At 39.9% G+C, this 25,005-nt stretch overlaps 1 protein-coding gene across 1 annotated transcript; it reads right to left on the bottom strand.

The window, feature by feature from the left end:
* On the bottom strand, positions 1–25,005 carry TMEM47 (transmembrane protein 47). The gene is made up of 3 exons (XM_051638549.1): positions 24,521–25,005; positions 10,363–10,503; positions 1–3,834 (listed from the first exon to the last, which is right to left on the bottom strand). Exons 1-3 carry the CDS (start codon positions 24,744–24,746, stop codon positions 3,656–3,658), a joined length of 546 nt encoding a protein of 181 aa, XP_051494509.1. The 5' UTR covers positions 24,747–25,005; the 3' UTR covers positions 1–3,655.

The following is a 25,005-nucleotide window of genomic DNA, read 5'->3' as shown; positions in this document are numbered from 1 at the left end:
TAGTGTAACAATTTTTTTTATTTATTTCAGTTAACTTTTTCACATATAACTTTATGTAAGCTACAAAAATTGTGAAACGCAGAAATGGTATTAAAACTGCAAACTTAAAAGTCTTGATTTAAAAAAAATGTGTCTTCCCCTGCTAACAATGACCATTTAAAATGAACCATTTTTGATGAATTCATTTAATAAACATACCATACACTTCTCAAAAATAAATAAAGAACAACATCAGGAAAACCATCAACAACATGAAGCATTTAGTTGTATTTTTTTTTCCTTTAAAGACAGAAATGAAATTTCTAGGCACAGTTTTAGGCTTTATAGAGGACACAGAGGCAACAGGTTAGTGTGCACTGCTCTGTACAAAAATACAGTCTGAATAAATTACATTGCTAGCCATAAGATTAGACTTCACTTACCATTCAAATCATTGCATGTTTAATAATATACATTTACATGCTAATCCATATATATCATTTATATTTCAAACACATAGGTCTCTCTATATTTGTTTTTAAAATTTACAAAAGCTAAATGAAGTTGTGCAAGAAATCCAGAAGAGGTGCTAGGTACTTGTCAGCACCAGACGGTATACTTTAAGCTTAAAAAATACCAATAACTAGCCCTGCTTGCAAGTTTGCTCTCTATATATGTATTCATATATATTTGGAAGAAAAAAAATGGATTTGTTGTGTGAAAGAATCATTCCGCCAGTGAGGTAAAGCCTAACAACTGAAATAATGGTGGCATGACACAAGCACAACATACAAAATGATTAAATTGTCATACATATACTCAAGACACAAACATATACTTTTTGTGGCTAGAAAAAAAAATCAGCACAGTGTTGTATTTACTTTTTTTTAGTTCAGTGCTGAGAAATGGAATACTTGCCAAAACTGGCATTGGTAAAGGGAAAAAAAAAAAAAAAAAAGGCAATATCAACATAAGTTACAAGTAGGTACTCAAACCCACTCAGTAGGTACCCAAATGCAAAGGACCTGAGGACTTTGAGAGGTGTGTCCTAATAGATTGCATTGTCTTCAAGAGGAAAAACAGGTGTTCAGACTGAAAATCAGATCTTTGACTCAAATATGGATGAAGAACCTTGTCTTTAGGAATTCATCTTTGTAGATTTTTTGCCTGAACATCTTTCGTATTACAAGCCAGGTGACTTTCAGAGCTCATGCCATTAATTTGCATATGCCTTAGGCCTGACATGTTTTTGCTCCAACTGTACACAAAGAAATACTACTCTAGAAATCAGTGGATATGATATGGGCTCAGCACTGCTCCGTCTTGTCAGCATTTGCAAAGTGCTGCGTAATGTCAGCACCAAACCACCATTCTCCTAGAAAGGTGCAGAAATCTCAGTGTTAATCTTACTCCCATGCCAAACTACAATGTTCTCCATGCTGTTAAATAAGAGCAGAACTACGCAGCTGTTCAGAAAGATACAGGGTTAATCATACACTGAGTATCTGCCTCAAGTCAGTCTCAGGAAAAAAACAGAGTTACAAATGCTCTCTGGCACCTGTGAAACAAGTGGACATAATTTTTCCTCCCATCCTTTTTGTTCTCCGGGCATTGCCATACATTCCCTTCCCAGTCAAGCTATCATTTTTCTCCGTCTAATCTAATCAGTCACTACTCGTTCAAGAAAGACTGCTGATACAGAATATTCTGCCATGGTAGTAAAGATTTTACTCCAGAGAGCCACAGAGTTTTATAAACCACCTCTGTACATCAGCAATACTTTTGCAAGAACCTCCTAGAAGTAGCCCTGTAGTCACTACGGAACCTCATGCTCTGTCAGAGGTGGCACAAGCATTAACACTGTAGATGCTGTCTTAACATCAAGTAATTCAGCAGTCTCTCCTGTGGAACCAGCAAAACCATTTGTATAGAGGTGGACGTGCAACCTCAGCACACCTGCTTTTGCAGAGGCCCACATAGAATATATTTTAAATTTCTCCATTAAAAAAAATAGTTATTTTTAAAGATTAGAGTTGTATAAAAATATGTTCATAATTAATTGAAAATATTCAAATAAGCAAATCGTAAATAAAAATAAAAGTGATGCAGATTAAATTCATGTAAAAGTTGTCCCTATTTTATCTTGGGTTTCAATTCACATGTACAGTCTCCGCATGTTTTAAGTGGGAAACATACTAAGCAAGGGGTAATTAGATGTACATAATCACCAGCCAGTCCATTATAAACTCAGCTTTTGAAAATGAGATTACCTTCTGCAGTGCTAATGTTTTAATATGGACATGATGGGGTCTCAGCTGTATTCTTGACGATCAGAGACACTCACAGCCTAAATAGATTTTTTAAAATGGCAGTTTTTTCTTTGCAACAGCCACAGAAAATTATTTTCAGTAAGTCCTAGATTACACATGGAATACCAAGTAGTCATTTTGCCTAGTTCTACCTTAACTCCATGTGGACTTTTAAGCATTTCCCATAACACAAGTAAGTTTGTACAAGGCCATATACAGAAGACAAACCATGTTATGTTTATTTTGTAATAGCAGCCAAAATTGGGGGTACCAATCCAAGACTCTCAAGAATGTGTACAAAGTTAGTATTTTAACCACTGCATCACAGCTCGTTACAGTTTTGAGACAGTCTCTCTCCCTCTGCATTTATATTTGTTTTTATATATATGCATTTATACTAACAAATAACTTTCAAAAATATAACTGAACTTGTTCCATATGCATTATTTTCATGAATTTAAAAGGGGTTACGACAACTGCAATTCATTAATGCATTTTAGATGCCTCAGGGACAGATGAGGTCTTTTTCTCCTCCCCTTTATCTCCACCCTCCCAGCAAAATACTCAGAGCTGAAACAACTTCCAACTACACAGGCAGAAACACATGTCTCCAGGTTTGGACTTCCTTCAACAATCTGCTACAGCTGGCACAGTGATGTTGATTACCAATTCATTAAATCCAGTGTGGTTGGTGGCTTGTTTTTGTTGTATTTTGTGTTTGCTTGGGTTTTTTTGTTTGGGTTTTTTGGGGTTTTTTTGTGTTGGTTTTTTTTATTATTATTATTATTATTATTATTATTATTATTGTTATTCTTGCAGAAGACTGTTGAATGCAGGTATCAGACAAGTCATTAACCAGTTACATTCAGTGCCCTCAACAGTCACTTGCAACTAATTCCTTAAGAGCTTTTTTGAGCAAGTAACAAGGGGCCAACACAGCCTATTGTACAAGATGCCATTGCCTGCTTAACAGACATGTGAATCTTCTGTGATACAGGGAGACTTCTAAATGGAGCCTATACCAGCTGCTCCCCTGAAGGCAACAGCAGATGCTGGCATTGCATTCTCATTCCAACTAGTTTTCTCACAATGATCGCTGTCATGTAGATCCTTTTGCTTGTTGTTAGGAAAAATGAAGCTTATGTATCAGCAGCTTGCAGCATCTGCCTATGAAATATCAGCAATCCTAATGTTTGCAGTTCTTTTAAATGGTTGTAAAAGGTGGTAAGATTGTTCACACCCAAAAGGCAAAGGCTGTTTTCTCAAGAGAGAGCAGACTGTGTGGCGCTCCACAAGTGTTCTAAAAAAACTGTGAGTTAGAAAAGATGGGGTAATCCTTTTGTTATTTTTCTTTTCATTAAATGATTCTAGTAATAGTCTTCATAGTTCTTGGGGTTCAGGCAATAAAGAATGGCACCCCCAAATGAAAATATAGTTGCACCCCAAGCCAGGCCATAGCCCCAGTTGAACTCATGGTAGATTTTCAAGCTGACCGTTTCAATGAACTTGATTGGATAAAGGACTAAGCTGCACACCTGAAGGACAACTGGAAGAGAAAAAAAAACAAAACACAGATGTCAGAAGCAGCCTTAATTAATTTCCATAAAACAAGGAAAGCATCACAGAACTGAATTTCATATTTAAAATGTTCTTGGTGCATTTTTAGCTTGCAAGTACTGCTCTTTTTGGAAAAAAAATAAAAAAAAATCACCTTCATTTCACCCACAGAGAACAGAGCAGTTCTTCTGTATTCCCTTGCTGATGAACAAATGTTATTGCTGCGGTATAACAATGATCGTTCAGATGTCCAAGAAATAAACAGAGAAAGCAATCTTTACCCAGTTCATTTCTGTCTCTCCCTTGCATTTTAGTTAGCAGTTATTACTCTTTTCATAACAACAAAACTAAGATTATTTGCTTTATAGCTATTATAAGTAAGTCAAAACAATGAGAAGCAAGAATAAATGACTATTATGAAATACAGCTCAGAATCAAATAATTTACTTAGCCTAGAAAAAAATTAATTGTAGTGGGTGATACATATTTATGTTAAATACAGACCCAGAGAATTATATATTTCACACGCATTACCCTGTACTGTAATCAGAATTAATGATAAAGTTACACAGAATGCCAAGGAATTGATAGAGTTTGATCAGTCACTAAACTTCCAACTGGTAAGACATTGCCTTGTATTATGAATTTAGGGGATGGGTCAGAAATGCTTCATGATGAATAAAAGCTAATAAACCAAACCAAATCCACAGCAGTATAAAGCTTAAAAATAATTGCTTTCTACTGCACTGCCTCCAAGAGCAGTATCTCCTGCAGTCTGATCCACATGTCTGCAATGGAATTCAGCAAACCTGTTAATTATTGTGTTACATCAAAAAAAGTCCACATACAATAACCTGAAAAGGAAAATACACAGATGAAGAAACCCAGTTTTCACAAGATTTTGGTTTCAATGGCACTCACTCTCTTTTAAATTCAGGTGCACTATTAACAGAAAATTGGGACAACAGTTTCCAGGGTAAGCAGGTGAAAATTACACTTAGTTTGCAGACAAGAAGAAGCAATTCTTCAGGCCTCTCATTCTGACATTCACAATAGATTGCATCACAAGAATGCACAAAACAACCTTTTTGCCCCTCAAATAAATTATACAGCCTTACTGCAATACTCCTTTCCAGCACTTAACACTGGTAATTTTTAAAGAGTTCAGCAGGCAACTGCCCCTGCCAGCTACCTCTGCCCCCTCCCTTTCAGTCACAGATGGCACATCTACACCATCTAGCACATGCTTAAGTATTTGCAGGCCAGAGATATACTCTGATGAAAGTTCAGCAGTATGCAATTTAATTCCATAATAACTACTTGAACACTGACTGGCTCATTTTTTACAGTTTATTAGGTATTGTAAGAACAACAAACACTGTTTAGAGAATTGTTATAAAGGCAGCGCCAATATAATATGCCAGTGCATAATAGAAGACTACTTAGGGTGACAGAAGCCCTTCGAAAATTGCGCTGAGAAATTACAAGGCGGGGGGGGAGGGAATAATGTTAATTACATTCTCCTAGAGCCTGAACACTTTGTACACTGAAAATCTGTCATTTGCCTTTTCAGTCTCACATCCAGTCTACAGTGATGTCAAACTGGCACCTTTCATTAGCCCTGGAGGCTAACCCTCTCCTGTCCTCTGGATGGGGACTGGTATGGTGGAATTATTTTGAACGTTCATTACATACCCTTGGTGGTAACACTTCACAAAAACACTCATTGGAAATTTTATCTCCCCCTCCTCGTCCACGTAGCCTACAGACTAGTCTTTGAACTCTTACTTGAGACTGACAATCTGAATAATGTTTGGATAGTGGATTTTCTGATGTGGATACAAAAATCCATAGGATTTTTTTCATCCTAAAGTTATTTAAGTGTCACTTTGCATTATTCCATTTTAATATAACTTTAGTCTGCCAGCTCACAAAATACTGTGTAACACTGGAGAAATTTTGACATGGGTACACTAGGGGAAGTGCCTACTCTTATGAAAAGATTATGCACTCCAATTCTGTATAATGAGGGCAACATTACACCCAAAACCATACTAACATGTGCTCAGCTTTCAGACACATCTTTAAGACCATTCAAAGTCAAAAAGGATTTCCTAAGATGAACGGATATATGCAAGGTCTTCAGTGGCTTCCCAGACTGGGGCTACAGCATCTCTGCTGAGTCACTGCAGGAATTGCTCTGTTGCGTGTGTGTCAAGTGCCGACCAAGGAAGCTCTTCACCTTCCTTCAATCTAACATCTGAAGCATGCTGAATTTTAATCTACAGATTAGGCTTGTCAAAACAAAACAGTCATTCTGCTGGAAGAGGAACACATGGCTGAAGGAGCAACACTCACAACAGGTACTTTAGACATTTTTGTAGTGAGGGTTCCTGCTTTTGCTACTACTAGTCCAGCCACACTATTGAAAAACTCAAAGGAGATGCTGGCCGCAACTGGCCAGCAGAAAGAGCCACACTGCATAACGCTATTGCTTTGCACTATTTTTGCCTCCCATCACTGTTGCTCCCTGTAGAGTGGGAAGGGATCTATGTAGGCTAGAAACCAGAGTTAGTGAAGTTGTGAAAAAATGACTAGAATGACTCAAAAAGATGATAAAACTAATGTCTGCAACTGCTGATCTCCTTCCAATTAATTTAAAGGAACTCCATGCTATGTTTACCTGCTTATGGGAAGTCTGTGTACTACCTTTCTTCAGAAAGGCTAGTCTTTTCCTGCAGAAAATAAAAGGGCTTCTGTCCCTCTTTAAAAGGGCTAGAAGTGAAAAATCCATAGAATTATAGGCTGATCAGCCTCAACTCAATCCCTGGAATCATTATCAAGAACATCTTGGAGTCCACTGCTAAGTACATGCAGAGGAAAGAGGCAATTGGTAGTGAATATAGATTCACCAACCAAAGGACAAGGGTCCAGAGGACTGCCAAGATAATCAGACGTTTGGAGCAAATCATCATTAAAAGGAAGGTGCGTGAGTTAGATTTATTTAGACTCATGAAGATACAGCTAAGGAGTAATTTCAAAGGAGCCTGCTGTCACCTGAAAATGAAGATGCAACAATGATAGAAAACACTTCTCTTTGTGCTGTCAGGCAACCTAAGATCATGGCAATGGACAAAAATCTCAGTTTCAGAGATTCAGGATGGACATCAGGAAAGCAAAACATATCAGCAGGACAACATGCTTGGAAAGGTTGTGGAATCTTTATTCTTGGAGTCTTCTTCAAGACTGGTCCGGACAAAGCTGCAGCTGATTGACCCAGTGTTAGCAACTGTCCTGCCTCAACAAGAAGGCTGGACTACATGACCTACAGAGTATCATCCTTATTAATATTTCTTTGATGCTATGACTTTTTTTCCACCCCATAGCAACTTGCACTACATCCTACTGAAGTCCCTCCTACTGTTCCATCAATTTTTCAAAATCTAATTCTGTCCTTCAATGTAGCTGCAATTTTTTCTAGCTTAACTGTAAAACTGGACAAAGAGACTTTAATTCTATCTTCCTCATCATTATAATAGATAGTAGCACAGAACTCAGGACACAATCCAGCTGGACTGTGCTCTGACTCTGTCAGAATAAAATTATATATCCTCTCAGCATTCTCCAAATATTATCTGCTGTAATTTGTTTACTCTCTCACCTATAATACTTTCACTTAGCCACTGTTTCCCTAATTTACAGTTAAAAGCAGCCTATGAAATACGTTAAAAGCTTCCTAACCTAAGCAGGTTAGTCTTCTAAACATTTTTAAAACATAGCCCTAGAAGGCAAACATCTGTTAAATTAACTTTTGTGTTTGCTTTGATGGACTTTCAACAATTACATTTTCTCTTTCTACCCCTACATTAACACTTGGTTAGCACACAGTTTTTTGGTAACCATAGCATGAGACTCTGACACAGAAGTTTGTGAGCATCAACTTGGAAGATGCAGCTTTTAGGGCCAGTTTGGCTCACGGGCACTAAGATACCTCATCAAGTACATCAGCTAGTGACCTCTACTAGACCAAAAATGCTCAGAAGAGCTGTATGAGCCAAGGTGGCTCCATGCAAGAGCATCCCTGCAACTGCCTCTCTGTATGCTCCATGTTTTTCCATGACCTGCGGTATTCATCTTCCTTTCCCCACTACACAGAGCTGACACTATAAGTTTTAAACATATTCTCGTCTGTTGATCACTTGCTGGCTTATTCTCAATATCTAGGTTGAATTATAGTTTTCTTGTCCCTTTTCCTTCTCATCCTATCCAGTTCTAGTCAGCCAATCTTCCTCCTCACCTACAGAATTGCTAACTGAAAAACGAAGCTGAGAAAAAAAGAAAAACAAAACAAAACAACCAAACAAACAAAAGCCTGGAGCCAAAAATTTGGACTCTTAAGTGTCTGGAAACTACTTCTTCCATTCTGTTCTATCTCCCACACAGTGACGGTTTCTACCTGATACCCACATAGATCACTAAATGTCTCTGAGAAATTCATCCTTTCCTTCTTCCGCAGGCAGCTGGTAGACTCCTAACCAGAGTCACACAGAAAAGTTGGTCTTGTCAGCAGACTCACAGGTCGGGGCTAGGTTTATCCTCAAAGATTGCCTGTGAAATCCACAGGTGAAGATTTGAATTCATAAACAAATTGTATAAGGCACAAATTCCACTGTACTGCAATCTTAACTTCCCCTTCTTCAGTAGGGGACTCCTGTAATTCTTCCAACATACGTCAGTCCATATTAACCTCTAAGAATAGCTGACATCAAAGATAACATCTGCAGGAAATGACACTAACAATGTCAACGTCAAATCCCAAAAGGATTCTCCTCAGATTTGCCAGATAATGAAGAAGAATGGGGCAGGCTGTCTCAGCCTCATCATCTCTCTTTTTATAGGCCTCAGGTCACTGCTATTTAAAATGCACATGTACACATACACACACAGAGGCAAAGGAAAGAGGTGAACACTGCTCATGACCTGAAGCACCAATGTATTTCCATTTTTTGACACAAGTAAACATTAAACCTTTCTTCCCCACAACTTCTGCAGTGAAGAGTAGAACTAATTTTATGCAAAGAAAAAGAGATTAGGCTTTAAGCAGGATTTAGGGAATTTTTTGGCTTTGGTTTTTTTTTTCTTTTTTCTTTTTTTAGTACAAACTTAACTATATAATAAATGAACAAGACAGGCAGCGTATAGCTGAACAGTTACTTGGTTACTACACAGTGTTATGAGAAATTAAGTCAAAATCCAAACAAGATTCCACTGCAGAAATTCAGCAATTCCATCTGCTTCAAAGTTTACTGTTCAGAATCCTTTATAATCTCAAAATTAATACTAAATTTTAAAATGGCACCAGTGCCTTTACTCATTCAACCAAGCAAGCAATGAGAAACATAGAACAAAAATACAAGATTTCCGCTCAGGAAATCTGATCCTTGGTTTCATTCATCTCCTAAAAGCAAATGAAATACAACCTGGCAATATCTCCAGAGCAAATAAAAGTGCATCTTCACGCACTGTGGCTCAACCAAGTTATCATTAGCAGCAGAGGGCAGCAGGAGCCTTCCCAGGAGGTTTTCTTCATTCCTGAACACCCTGTAAATTCTGCACTCATCTTTCCATATCCTTGTAAGTAGCTTTTTTTTTTTTCTTAATACATCCTAAAGACGAGATTCTGTCATCCTCTTCATTATAGGCTAACAGAAGGGGCTTTAGCTGCTAGCTCCAGTGCAGATACGAGTGACAGGATGAAGGCAAACCATGCTTGGTGACACTCAGGAGAAAGAGAAACATCTGTGCTGACTAAGCCCCAGAACACCAGAACGTACAGAAGGAGATGATTTGATATTGTTATTATACCTCTCTGAGCCAGTCTCACAGACAATTCACATTCATAAGTCTCCCTTAAGATTTTGTGATAGTATATATAAACTGTTCCATTTTCATGTTTTTAAAACCAAACAAGGGACTGCACTGTGACAGCTTGTTAAATTAATAACTAAGTAAGCAAGCTGACACAATGAAATTAATTCCTCTTGGCACAGGGGCATATATAAACACCTTGCAACAAAATCCTATTTATTTTCACACGTAGGGCTTCAAGGGTTCACATTTGAGCATTAATTTTCCTGTTTTAAAATGTAAAAGGAAGAACATTAAAATAACAGAAATAGCTTTGCATGAATAATAAAAACGGGGACATCAAGCAGTACAAAGTCACAGACTAAAAACAGTACTTGGAGATTCATCCCCTGTAGTGATTCCCCTGCTGCATGTACTTCACAAAACAATAAATATAATGCAAATAAATAATTGTTTATGAACCAATAATAGTGCAACTGCAAAAGCGATTAATGCCGTGCAGAGCCGATATCCTGAAAAACCTCATTGGAGTTCACGCAGAAGTAAACCAAATGCCTCTGAATTAGTATGCAGAACGAGACACTTCTTCCTTCACAAAAGTGAAGCTGCTCTCATGAAATTTTCATAACAGTGCCAGTAATCTCCTTACCTGCAGCAAAGAGCATGACCGCAACTGGTCTGTAGAACCGCCTCCGAGATCCCACGCAGATAGAGATCAACCCAACCAGGAAAGCGATGAGAATGATGGCAGCACCACCCAACAGCAAAGCAAGAGTAGCTATCTGCCAGTCTAGCAGGAAAAAGAGAGGGGGAAAAAAGACAATACAATTTCAGTAAAACAAGCCCATAGGCTTGACAGAAACAGCAGAATATGAGGAACACGGAGCAGGCACTGAACCTTGGGTAAATGCACAACCGTGCTTTGGATTTCTTGTCTCCTAATTAGTGAAACACCTTTATACAATGGAGGCAACTCAGGAGCAAAGGGCCACAACCTCCCATGCTTTTTCGAGGCTTAGTTGGCCTCATTGGGATTTTGGCTTGAGTAAGACTGAATAATTTGGTTCCCTGGTTTTGACCAATTTAGAATGAGAAATTGAGGCTGGGTCAGGATCAGCTAGCATGTGTTAGCTGACCCCCAGGCTGTCACAACTTTCTCATGGACAAGAGTGAAAGTCAAACCCCTGCTTGAGCTGATTAGGGCAACATAAGAAGAGAAATGCACAGAGGCTCATCATACACACCTGCTACTTGGAAAGCTGTAAGGCCACATAACACGAATAAGAAAACTTAGGTAAAGGAAGGAGACGGTCAAAGGAATAAAAACCCTAAAATTTCAACACTAAAACAAAAGGTGGAAGTTAAGCCTTTATGAAGGCAGTAATGGCCATTAGATGCAGACCTAGTCAAATCTGAAGTCCATTTTAAAAAATCAGTTATCCTAAAGAGTCGCTTTTTCTTTTCTTTCTCTGAAAACAACTTCAGGATGTGGCCTGGCATATTTTCTAGATATTTTCATATAGAGTAGATGCAGTTACAAACAACATCCTTGCACTCTTGTCACATAAAGCAAAATCCATTTGCAAGCTGACGACCACCTAACTTAAGAACTTCTGTAGGATTTTAGAAAGGCACAGGCTTTGTGAAGTTTATCTTTGCAAAAAGGTGTGTAAGGCCTTGTCTCGTTCCAATAACTGGCTTCAAGAATCAAATAATTATTTACTGTTTATCACTATTTAGTAGATCAAGGAAGATGACCTAAAATCAGCTTGTGGGAAAAGAACCTGTGGATCCAATGAATCTCTCATTACTTTTCATATACTAACACTCAGTGCAATATTCAGAATAAAATGTGCAAATGCATTATAAGACTAATTATTTTCAGAATAAATTCAGAGACCTTAAGGTTGCTAAAATAAGAACAACAAAAATCCACATTCTCTTTCTGAAAAGAGCAAAATTCAGTGTTTCAAAAAAGAATACATGCAGTTTCAAGAGGGGTCCAATCTGCTGAAGCCACCAACAGTGCAGCTGTGGGGTTTGGGAATGGAAGGCTGGCAGCTATTATTACCAAAAAGCCTTCATATATTGTATGGAAAAGGATGAAGAAGATTAAAAGAGGTGAACAGAAGAGTAAAAAGAGGATTGCTAAAAAATAAAGTTATCTTAAAGGTTTGTTTGTGCAAGTACACACATTTATTTTCATTCTTTTTCGAAATCCAGGCATGTTGTTTACAAATACTTTAATTACTAAGTACTCAACATCCCAAGCTCTTTTACTCCTTGTTTTCCTACCAGGCCAACACTCAAGGCTGAGAACAATCTCTCATTCTAACTTCAGCTTGCAATCTCTAATATCATTTTGCTGTGTGTCCCACTGCTCTACTATTATTGGGACGGAAATACTATTTTAGTTGTGGATGGGAATGTTAGGAAGAGTGGCTTTTAATGTTGATGTGATCCTTCAGAAGCACCAAGTGGTTAGCATACTGATGATTTAGAGTATTCTTTCAAAATCAGAATGCATTACAGACACAAAAATACAGACATAAATAAACAGAATGGACCGCTTTGGAACAACATCAAGGAATCCTTGCACTAGAAAATTACACAGACACAAAGACTAGACACAAATCCATATAATCCCAAAGTTAAAAGCAATACAAAATTGATGAAATAAATCAAAATACCAGATGGGAAAACTCAGAAAATAAGATTTTTGAAAGCCACTATAAATAATAAAAATATTATATGTTATCTTTGCCTTGATCAGACAACAAAGTCCAATGCAAATGAAAGGTGTGCAACACTGGAGTAGCAAATAAATGGAAAAAAAGTTAAGTATACTATTGCTTTCCACAACAACATCGGCTAGACAAACAAACAAGTGGAAATAACTAAGGCAAAGATTATTTAAGTGTGGGACTAGAATATAGCTTAACTTCTAGGACAGATACAGCTATGGATTTTGGAAAGGTTAGTTAAAAAAATAATAAAAAATATCACATTCCTATAGTACTGAAGTGGGAGGTAAAAGGACAAATCAGTATTGGAAGACACCTACACTCCCAACTAAAAAAGAACTTACTTAGTTAAACAAAAATAATTTATTGAGTAAGAGAACCCACATAGTGATGTTGACAGCAGGACAAAACTGAGGCTCTTGATGTTCCTCACTACCAGCTGAGGATCAGGTACTGATCCCTGTGCTCTAGACCACAATGTCTGGAGCTGCCGCTTTATTTTAGCTCCAGCCTCCATTCACAGGAGCATACAGTGCTACCAGCCTTCAACCTGAGCTGCGGCTGAGAGGGATTCTGGTTAAATAACAACATGAAGGTCAGACATTAGTGCACAAAGAATACTGGACTAAATTAAACTATGTTTTAAGTCTCCTTGTCAGCTTAGAAAAACCTTAAGTTTCAATTCTGACAGCCATTTGACCTGGTGACAAAATAAAGCTTCTACTGGATTAAGGAAGAAAAACCTTCTGCATGGGCTTTCTACTTAACAGCAAAATTTTTAAGAAAAAATCCAGGCCATGGGACTTTATACAAAAGAAACTAAACATTCAAAGAAAACTGAATCACTACCTCTGAAGAAAGAACATCCTGCAAGTTAGACAGCTGCAACAATATAACCATATACAGCAAACAGTTTTCTACAATAAAAATCTAGTTTTCCCTGGACTACCACGGAGTGATTTATACCACACAGCATCAAAATGGGAACAGCAGATTGCTCTGTTACATAGTGTTACTGGTACACAGAACATAAACATCAAAAGCCTACTTTTGAGCATCCAAAATGTGCTTGCATCATTTCTAGGCACACACCAATCTTGCAAGGAAGTTACTATGCTCAGTTCAGGAGCCTCGGCAGTTCAGTGACTCTGCTTGTTCTCGATGAGATAGACACTTGCATAAATATGAGCAAAATGGGACTTTAGAGATGATAATTATAAGTTTCCTGGATTCAAACCACAATTTGGTTACACTTTATTAATGCACATCAGTATTTTTCACTGCTCACCACTACAGTTTATCTACACTACACATATAAGACAAATGTTAACAACTAGTGAAATCACACTCCCACAAATCTTAGTAAAGTTTTAGATCTTTAAAAAGCTCTGTCATCTCAGCTATGCCCATATTAAGTTGCTTTGTTGGTTTGCAACTGTAGAGTCAAAAAATCTGAAATTCTGCTTTCTGTTAAGTGTTCTTGATCTTAATAAAATGTAAAGAATTACACTGATACTGCCACCTACCCTACCCAAAAAACTAGAATTAATACATTTTGACAATCATTAAGTAACTAAAGACAAAATTCTTAAGAAAAGCCTCACAGTGCATACTATTTTTGAGTCTAAAAGTCCAAACTTGTTTTTGTACTGCACAAGAAGCATCAAAATGCTCATGACTATGAGAAATGTATACTACAGATCTGACAGTGACGACAGTTTGCATAATTTTTATTATAACAATCTGCCTATTAGTTTAGGGAAGTGGATGTCAATATTTGGAAATATATCTAAACATGAACCTAGATACTTAACACATATTTTTAAAATACAGATGGCGTAAAATGTATAAAAATTACCATATTCAGTAAAAAAATTAAACAAACCTCCAAACCATTATTATAATATTTATTTTCAGTTGATTCATCATAACGTAAGTCAGGTGCTTTTCCTAAGGACAGCTTGGCCTTACTGGTCTTTGGAAATTCTGCCTCTTTCTTAATGATATGGAATCAGTGTTAATTTAATTGCACACTGAAATGTGTGACTCCCCCTTTCTTCTCCCCAGATGAAACAACCAAAGGCTTTAAGCTGTATATTAATTTTTAATTAAGTGCAGTTCTATCTGATCTATTTCTTGGACAAAAATATTTCAGTACTAGGATAAGATCAGGAAAAGCCATAAAACAATAAAACATCTCAAAGTTCTGAAATGTTTATTTTAATAAATAGGTCATTTGTTAACATAAGAAAGAGCAAGGCAAAAAGCTAGTATTTTAGTAGATTTCACGTTTTCAGCAAGTTCCCCCAAAATGAAATATTTTTTCTACATGGTATTCTACAGCAAAAGAAGCAAACATAAAAAAATATTGTGGAATATGCAAAACATTTGTGTATATAGCTCTTTCAGATAATGCAGATGAACCAGTCAAGTATTCCTTTCTTTTATACAATGGCTCTCCGCTGAGCCCTCTCATACAGGCTGAAAGTAAGAACATGCAGACAACTGCTACATGACAAATGTAATTACTGACCACCTTCTAGTACTAAACGAATCCTTGGTAATAAACAAAACTGAAAAACATTTATCAATAAGTTTTTCTGATTCATTGCAAAGCTTCTACTTATCATGTACCTGCCCTCAGTCAATAAATATTCTTAAGAAATTGTAATATAGCATTTAAATTCAAGAATAAGGAATTCGAAAGAACATGTCAAGTAAAGTACAGAAGGTTTAGGCACCCACACATAAGAAATTAAATATAACCCACTGAATGTCATAACAATCAACTAAGAGAAATAAGATAGTTAGAGATATACCTAATGGCTTCATATTCAAAACTATTTCTAAGTTTATAAACATTCATCAACTTAGCCATCATCAACTTAGCCATCAAACACTCAATGAAAGTGAAGTGTAGTGATTATGTAAAAACACAAAGGTAGAATGTAGTTTCCAAAAGTACATTTGTTGCATGATCAGTAAGGTCTCCTCTTTCTTCAGCATGATCAGATGCACAAATTCCTGTGGAAGGCCAAACTTCACTGTATTCAGTGGAAATACCGAGGTAATATTAGTACTGCAGTCACCATTAAGTTCTCACATAACATTATTCACAGAGAATTCAGTCCTTTGGACCCTCACCTGAGCCAAAATAATGGTTGCTGCTCAGATGATGCTGCTCTGGATGAAGCGGATATTGGCTAAATCTGGGAAGCCCGGTGTCCAGAAGTTACTCCTCCACCCCTGTACAGCCAGCACCACAAGTACAGTCTTTCAAGACTGCAGCATTTTGCACGCTGCAAAGGGATGCACTTGCTGGCAGAATCCATACCTAACCTCCAGCAAGTTGCAATAGCCACAGCTTTCCACAGTGGAGCCTTGTACAAAGTTACAAAAAACTAAATATTTTCCACACATTGTCCATTAGTATACTACACTTACTGCTGCTAGCTGCTGACCAGACACACTCTGGCTTTTACATTCTCTTTTTATTTTATGAATGGAGCATAAGATTTTTCTGAAGTATGAAGATGATTTGTGTGTGGATCCTCAGTTCGCTTCAACACTTAAAAAGCATTACCATGCAGCTATGGCCAAATGCATAATTTCCTTAAGACAAAACTCAAACACTCTACAACCAAGGCTTTCTTCTGAAAGCCATGAATTTGAGTACATGAAATAACTATGTGAAGTTACAGATATGTTAAAAAGAAGCTGTTCATGGAAGAGATAAAACAGTTCTCTGGTGCTTCTTAAACAGTAGATGTGTGTACTGAGCTACTCCCTAAGAAATCAAGTCTATATCAATGCACAGCAGCATGTGGGATAAAGCCCTCTATACACTGTCTTCCATGACACAGGTGCATTCAACAGTGAGGCTCTCTCATGGCTCTAATGCACCAGGGTTTTGACAACACCAAAACAGAAATTTGAGCATTTTACGCTGAGTGTCAAAATCTGTAATTGCTTCCTAAGGATAACTCAAAGGCTCCACATAAGGCATCAGTCACTTTCCATTTACCTTACAGACAGCTTGCTCCTGACGCCAAATAGAGTCACTTACAGCCAGTTAAAGTAAAAGCAAACAAGCACAGAGATATGACTTTAAAAACAGCTAAATGGGGCAAACCTAAATATGCCTGTGTCTTGCCAAGACAGAACACTGATGACTAATGATGGCAACCAACAAAGGAGGAAAGGGAAGAGCCTCCTTTGCTGCAATATACCAAGGCCTAGAGGACTCTCAGAAACTGCAAGGTCTTTGCTTCCCAGCTCTGGCTCCAGACTCAAACCTCTGCTCCCATTCCCTAGAAGAATTTCTTAACCACTAGACTGAAACTGGCCTTCTCTTCCATCTGTTAAACACATGCTGGAAAATTATGAAACTTAGATATCTGCAGGTTCTGTGAACAAACAGACACAAGGAAATCTGAATTTAAGTCTTGCTTTGAAGTGCCTCTTACCTGACCTGTCTCTTTCGACTTTCTAGTGTTGCTTAAGTACCTTTCCACAAAAAAAGCCTGAGCACTTCTGTAAGACAGCCCGGACTCAAGACTCTCTCAGTGCTGAGGGTGAAGTCCTTAGAAGTCACCTACAGACTTCTGTCCGTCTCACTCAGGCTCCTTCTACAGCTTTCCTTTTCTCCACAGCAAGATAACTGTGACCAGAGAGAAATCCAAGTCAAGCTCTGTCCAGGCGAGGCAGTAGCCCACTGGCAGGACACTCTGGGTAGCTCTACTACCGACCCTCCTCAGCCTGGAAAGGACACACTTGCTAGGGTTGGAGGACTCATTAGGCAGCCATGCAACAGACTCCATTCATCTTCCAAAGGCTAGCACAGTTCCCCTATCTTCCACCTGAGGATGCTGCCGAGCATGTTGGGGGACAGTTTGGTTCCCAGAGAAGTCAACAGCACACAAAGCAGAAATGGTCTTAGCCTCTCTTTTTACGGCCATGAAGATGATCAGAGGGCTGGAGCACCTACCCTATGAAGACAGGCTGAGAGAGTTCTGGTTATTCAGCCTGAAGAAGAGGAGGCTCTGGGGAAACTTTATAAGCAGTCTTTCAGTATCTGAAGGGGCCTACAGGAAAGATGAGGAGGGACTTTTTGCAAGGGCTTGCAGTGACAGAACAAAGGGGGTTGATTTCAAGATGAAAGATGGTAGATTTATGTTAGACATTAGCAAGAAATTATTTCCTGCGAGGGTGGTGAAACACTGGAGTAGGTTGCCCAGAGAAGCTGGGGATGTCCCCTCCCTGGGAGTGTTCAGGGCTAGGCTGGATGAGGCTTTGACCAACCTGGTCTAGTGGAAGGTGTCCCTCCCCCAGCAGAGGGGTTGGAACTAGATGATTTTTACTGTCCCTTCCAACCCAAACCATTCTGTGATTCTTAGGATGGTCTCTACAACAGTCTAGCATAAGATATAGACTGCATTAATCTACCTTCTATTTCCATTTCAAGTGCCGTGTTCATCAGACTATGTGTGGTCTTGAGGGACTACTGGACTAAAACTTCCTGTGTGCTTCGACATCACCTCAAGTTTTATCTACCATCTCTACAGGACATCATACTGAACAGCAAAAGCAATAAAGATATGGTAAGCAATCCCACTGTCATGCAAAGGAGACAGATTTTGCAAGACACCAAGACAGTCTAATGCCTGAGGGGGGTTACAGATGTATAAGCAACCTGAAACATAGCAGGTGCTTGCTCATCTGCCCACTGACACAAAACCCTCCTGAAGATTAAAGCTTACATTCCTCATATATACAAAATATCTACACTTTGGGGGGGTTTTGTATAGCTACTCTCTAAGCCACAGCCTGCCTGTATTTCTAAAATCACAAAGTAAAATCCTCTAAATGAAGTGCATCTTCAGATTAAGAGTTAAATGCTGCCATTAAATAGATCTTTATTTTATTATTTAAAGGCAACATGTATTGCACATCACTTTTGCCAGCAGAAGACCAAGACAAGCACAGTATTACAGAAAATCATGTAATCTATAATTCATTCACAGAATAGTACAGCATGTACTCAGGCATTTGTTCCATTGGATGCATAGCACTCTGCTGAGATTAGCTCATTGCTATGCCATTTTAATTACGGGATACTCATTCATTGAATAAATAAACAAAACACACCCACCCACAACTCCAAGAATCTCACAAAAACCTGGAAATCTTAGAATTATGTCATCAGGAGAGAAGTGTGGGAGATGTGTTACACAAGTTTTTAAGAAAAGCTCACCTTTTCTGACCTCCTCCATATATACTGCTACATTTTAGCAATCTGAAGAAGGAAGAAGTATACTTTGTCTTGTAATAGGAATGCAAATATTTCCTGCAGTTCCCCATGTTTTTAAAGCCAACTGGCAACCTTTTGCAATTTCCAAAATTCATTCCACTGTTCCTTGTGAAAAACAATTAGCATTTAAAACAGCTTAAAGAGCACCTCCCATCAAAACTATGGTCTGTGCATCACAGAATTGGAACAAGTAAAAAAAAACAACCATAAAGCAATACAGTTGGCCAGAACTGTGCTTGTTACCTTGAAACCGATGTGGTCATTTTTGGATACAAACTACTAGCAGAGGCAAGGTTCCTCTCTATGTGATTTTAAATATAAAATCTTATCAAATATTTAAACCTCTTCTATTACCCCTAACACAAAGAACATCTTTTAACCTGCTGGTGCAAGACTTCTTTATTAAATAAACAAGACTTAAAACAACAGGATACATCACTGACTTTAAAATAGCCATGAACAAGAGCAGTAGCAATAACCCACTTTGGCTAGAAGTCTTTTTTTTTTTTAAAGACTATTAAAGAGTATTATCAATGATAAGGTGTATGGTTGTCTTGATCTGATCAGATAAACTAACATAAGCTTCACACATAACACACAAATGTGCAGTAACTATGTCTCTTAGCTAGCTGGAGAAGGGTTGCTGAACAGTAGCCTCTACCATACTAAAAGGTCCAGACTACTCAACCAGGTGTCTTAGACCTTGGGAAGTCTGAGGCCAAAATAAATAGTCCCTTTTGTAAAAGGGGAAGAATACCTTAAAATATTCTACCTGGAGCTATTGTGAGGGGTAGTTAATAAATTCAAGGCATTTTTAACACAGTGAAGGAGCCAGGTAGACACTAGGCATAAACAGACTATCAGCTCTCATAAAATCAAATAATAACTTAGGTTGGGAAGTACTTCTAGAGGTCATTTAATCTGGCTCCCCAAAAAAACAGGGTCAATCTTCAAGTCAGACTCAACTTCAAAGTTAAATCAGCTTGCTCAGGGTCTTAAGAGATGGCGAGTTTGAAGTAGCATGGCTTTTGATTTTACATCCACCTTCAGATAAAGTTGGGGATGATTATTAAAGAGAGTAACATGCAAAATGACAGATTACAGTTTTCAAAACCAGAAGGAATATTTAAGAAATTCCTGCTTACATTGTCTGAGCCACTTTCTTTAGACTTAGTAAAATCATGTTTATTATTATGTCATTTTATAGCAAACTATAATTGCTGAGCATTTTGCAGATATATGTCAAAATCAACTCTGAGCAATGAACCAGATCTTCTGATGAGGAAGCTGCTTTTGAGCTAGCAATTTCCCCTTGGAACAGTGCCTTAGATTCAAAGCAAGGACATACCATCCAGGACTATTGAACCATGTTAATTCAGATATTTGCATCTAATGCATAATTAAGGATAAACCCCTTCAAGTGCTATCAAGTGAGCAGACTCTGATGCCTTTTTTTTTTTTGTCTTTTTTTTTTAAGAACAAATTAGAAAATAATTATAAGCATAGAACTAGACTCAAGTTGTTTTGCTGCACTATGCTATAAGTTAAGCTTACCTTTATGGTTTGATCACCACTAAGTTTAAACATGCACAGAGACTTTGTTGCACTTACTCCATTGAGATTGTTTTGTCTTTCAAACATTCACGGACAGTTCTTTGATTGGATAGAAAACTGAACTTTGCATATGGCCCCCCATAAACCCTGAATGAATACAGTTAACCAGTATGAAACTATTTTTACAATAAATTGAAATGCTGTGAAGGAGCTATTGTTTTCTATGAATACCGTATACATGTACTGAAGCCAAAATTCACAATGTTTACCTGCAGATCAGATTTTATGGAACCATTTGTGTCTTCCACATCATATCAACATATCTTTGATTTAAAGAACTATAACAGCTGCATTTTATCACATAAATTCAAATTCACTCTTACTAACTCTGCAAGAAGATGACAACTATCTGTGCACACATGGACACTCAATGCAGTACTACATAAGATGCATTTAATTTTAGGCAGATGCTGTGATAGAAATAAGTATTCATACATAACTCTTAACTCTGATAAATCTGCAAATGAACCATCACAAATTCAACATAACCCACTTCAAATGAGATCTCAAAACCTCTGTTTCAAGACACCAAAGGAACACTCCAAACCCTGTAAGCTGTTGGGGTTTTTTTAGTTTAGCACATGAGTTTAAAATACAGCTGATTTAAAGACAAGTTGTGCATTAGCCAAGTTAAGCTTTGATCATAGAAAATAATTTTATGCCCAGACAGCTGGTGAAAATGTAAAGCAGCATTGCTGGATCTCAAGATTTTATCATGAATCTTTCCATACTGGCAACTTGGTTTTTCAGCTCCTGAAGTTGTTATTAGTAGGGATTTTAGAATTTCATCAAGGAAAGGAGACAAGGGATATGCAAGAATGTCTTTCTGGCTCCTGTAATTACAGGGAAAAAAAATAAATGAGCAGGTGATTTACATAGACCCTGAAGACTCAAAAAGAAGAAAATTAAATTAAGATATTTTATAATCTTCAGATTACTAAAAAGTTTACTATTTTACATACTTGAACCAGTAATATTGTGAAGTACTTCCACGACTTTAAAAGCAGTATGAGAGCAAAGGATTGCTTGCAAACTGTGAAAATAAAAAAAACCCTCAAAACAGTGAATGAATGAATGCAAGAGCACATACTCCAAGCTCTAGCAATGCTGAAGGAAAAACAAGAAGAATTATTTCCTGCTCTAACAGCCAATGTAATCATGCTCTGTACATTTCCTTCTGCTCTCCACTACTAACTTGCCCTTTTGATAGCAGTCAGGGGTCCTACATCTAATTACAATGAAATTTTTAATTAAACCTCAAAAATGTTTCAAGAGCTTCTAGCATGAGCTTGCCCTTGATGGTGCCACTTGAGGTGCTCTCCTTCAAGAGATGAAGAAGTAAATCTCTTAAAACTGTGGGTGAAGATGCCTTTTTCCTGTGTGTACTACTGTTTTTCACAGCTAGCCAGCTACAAAACTGCTTGCACTGGTAGCAAGCTAAAAGAGCTTTCCCTGTGGGAGCTCTCCACTACCTCCAAATATACCGCTTGCTAGATTCATGATGTACAGGGAAAGTGCATTTAAATATTAAGGCAAGCACACAAAACAGTCTTGAATACGAGCCCAGTCCAAATTGGTGAACTTACTGGGAGCCTTCCCATTAACTTTAATGGGAATTGTAACACACTAGCAGACAGCAAAGGCAAAAATGTACAGTTCCTCATATTTCAGGTCTCCTCAGAGTGCAGCATTGTGTGCCAAACATGAGCAAAAGGAAAGGTTTGTTCCAGTCACCTCAAATAAAACAATCATTCACTTCTTCCCCAGTAGCTTGTGAAACCTGGCTCCACTAGACTGGAAAGTATCTAAGGAAAATGATTAAAGCTCACTCAAGGTGCTTGAATAAAACTGGACAGGCAGGAATTTTTGCACAGGGTAGATGAAAGCACCAGGTGAAGGCAAATTTTCAACACACGGCATCTAACAAAACCACATTTCATTCCTATCCATGCTCACCCATTCATCTTCCACCTTCCTTCCCACAAACAGGCAGGTGGCCAATAAAGCAACGAGACAGATTAGTGTCCTTTTGTGTTGTTCCATAAGCTGTCCTGCTTTTCTTAATGTCCCACTTTTGTCTCAGGGTGTGTGTGTGTATCTGTGTACACACGCATGCGTTGCGGGGAGATGGATTGAAGGGGAGCCCAGTAAAGTGCGTGCAGAGGCGGGGGGGGGGGGGGGGGGGGGGTGGAGGGGGGTGTGTGTGTGGATTTGAAGCAGGTTCTCATTCAAGCCATCAAAAAAGTCTTTCTGCAATCAAGGGGATACTATTTCAGGAGACAGGGAGAAGGGGCAAAGGATTCACGTTGCTAAGGAGACACGTAGAAGCTAACATTCCTACATAAATTTCCATTTATACTGGAGAAGGAAAAGAAAGCTCTCCAAAGTTTGTGTAGATACCACGCTGACTGATTGAAAGCGACATTTCTTTACAATTCCTTTTGGCATGACGTGATTTTACACAAAACCCCAAACAACATTCAAACCCTCAAATATTACTCGACATACACACACAAAAAAGCAGAGCAGCAAAGGAACCTGTGCAATTTCTACTCAAGCAGAGATCAGGGTTTTTTTTCCCCCAAAACCTCTACAAGGGTTTCAGAGAAGAGAGGGAAAAAGAAAGCATCTAGTCAGCCCCTTGTCTTCTTTCCCAACACAAACATCTAGTCCCTGTGTGATTTACCCAACCGGAGAGCACAGCGATCCAAATGGATGATTTAGCAATGCAAGCATGTTTGTGGGGAGGACAGGGATGGTGATGAAAACGGGGAGGGGGGGAAGAGGCTGGCTTCATTTGCTATTGTTTCTATTGGAACTCCAGAAGTAGCTATCAGGCATAAAGTAAATAAAACAACCCATGGAAAACAAAACAATTATAGTACTGCAAAATAATTTACTGAAAAATATTCAACAGGCAGCTTGTTCACATCATTCACAACCTGTTTTTTAAGCACTCCAAGCAATACTGAACTGACATTTTTTAAAAATAAATAATAAATCTACGATCAAAGACCTAGAAAGCCAAAGAACGAACGAACATCAAGGAAGCAAAACAGGGAATGTGGCAAGAAGGCAAAGGAGTATGAAAGACGATAGGAATATCAGTACCTGCTAGAGTAGAACACCCACAAGCACACCCCGGGGGTCGGAGAGAGAGCCGGAGGCCAGACCTCCTCACTCAGGACAAAATAACAATTGGTTTTGGTTCGGAAGCCCCAACTTTCGAGGACTAGTGACTTCGAGGGATGAGGAGGACGGCAAGAAGTGATAGATCCTTGATCCCTAAGAGCTTCTCATAATATGAGAACAACTGCCACAAGGCGGAATAATCAAAACTAGTCAAAACTCGGCATCTTTTGTGGAAAAGCAAAAGCAGATCGGAAATCAGTCACCCCTTTCGCTCTCAGAAGCCAATCTCCCATCTCTCCTGCACCTTAAGACTAACACGCAGGCAGAGGGACGAGCCGAGCACGGGCTCTCCGTGCTCCCCGCTCCAGCACACGCGAGTAACAGGGACCGCCGCCGCCTGCGCCCCAGCCGGCCAGCCGGGACACGCGGGGTCGGGGCGGGAAGGCCGGCAGTGGACACGGCGGCCCGGGAAGGGCAAGCGCCGGGACCGGGGAAGCAGGGAGAAGGATGAGAAAGATGGGGATGTAGGACGCAGCGGTTCGGGAACGGGAGAGGTGTGGAGGGCGGGAGGACAAAGCTACCGGGGACTTCTCTGGGCGGCGGCCGGAGCGTGGAGCCGGGCGGCAGCGGGCGAGGAGCACGGAGGGGGAGCGGGAATGGCCTGGCGGGACCCCGGGCAGTGTTTCTGTCCGGGGCGAGCTGACCTCAGGAAGGGGCTGAGACACGGTCCTGCACGACACACGGGTGAAGGAGAGGCGGCTCGGGGGATGCTCGCAGGGCAGCCAGGACACGGGGGAGGGAGGGTGGGCGGGAAGGGAGCGAGGTGAGTCCCAGCGCCCGGGGTGGTCCCGGGGGAGCGGGAAGCGGCCGAGGTCGAGAGAGGAGGCAGAAAGCGCCGAGGGGGGGGCGGAGGAGGGCGGCAGCCGGGTCGAGGCGCCGCCGGCGGGTGGAGAGCGGAGCCGGGGTAGGGGGCGGCCAGGGCGAGCCCCGGGGCAGCCGTATCTCACCGCTGTGCAGCGTCGACTCGCAGAGCCAGCTGTCCAAGTTGCCAGGCTTGCGGCAGGACTCCCAGAGGGACAGGTAGTACTGGTGGTCCGCCGTCACCCAGGCGGGGCTCAGCACGGCTCCCAGGTCCAGGCACAGCGCCAGGAAGATGCACACCAGCCCCACCAGCTTCAGCGGGGTCAGCACCGAGACTCGCACCTCCTCCATGCCGCTGCCGGCCGAAGCCATGGGGCCCGAGGGGAGAAGGAGGAGAAGGACGCGCTGCCGCCGGCCCCGAGGGAAACAGGAGCGAGAACCCAGGTCCACGCAGAGGGGCGGGAGGAGGGAGAAGCAGCGAGACCAGCGCTGACTAACGGCGACGAGAGGCGGTGGCAGGCGGCGGGCAGCGCCGCTCACGCCCCGCTGGATCAGGTGCAGCAGCTCCCCCTAGTCCCCCCGGCGCCGCCCGGCCCGGCCCGACGCGCTCCTCCCCCTGCCCGCCCCTGCT

The sequence above is a fragment of the Apus apus genome, chromosome 1 (genome assembly GCF_020740795.1).
Source record: "Apus apus isolate bApuApu2 chromosome 1, bApuApu2.pri.cur, whole genome shotgun sequence".
Taxonomy (NCBI): domain Eukaryota; kingdom Metazoa; phylum Chordata; class Aves; order Apodiformes; family Apodidae; genus Apus; species Apus apus.
This window is presented reverse-complemented; position numbering and strand designations above follow the sequence as displayed.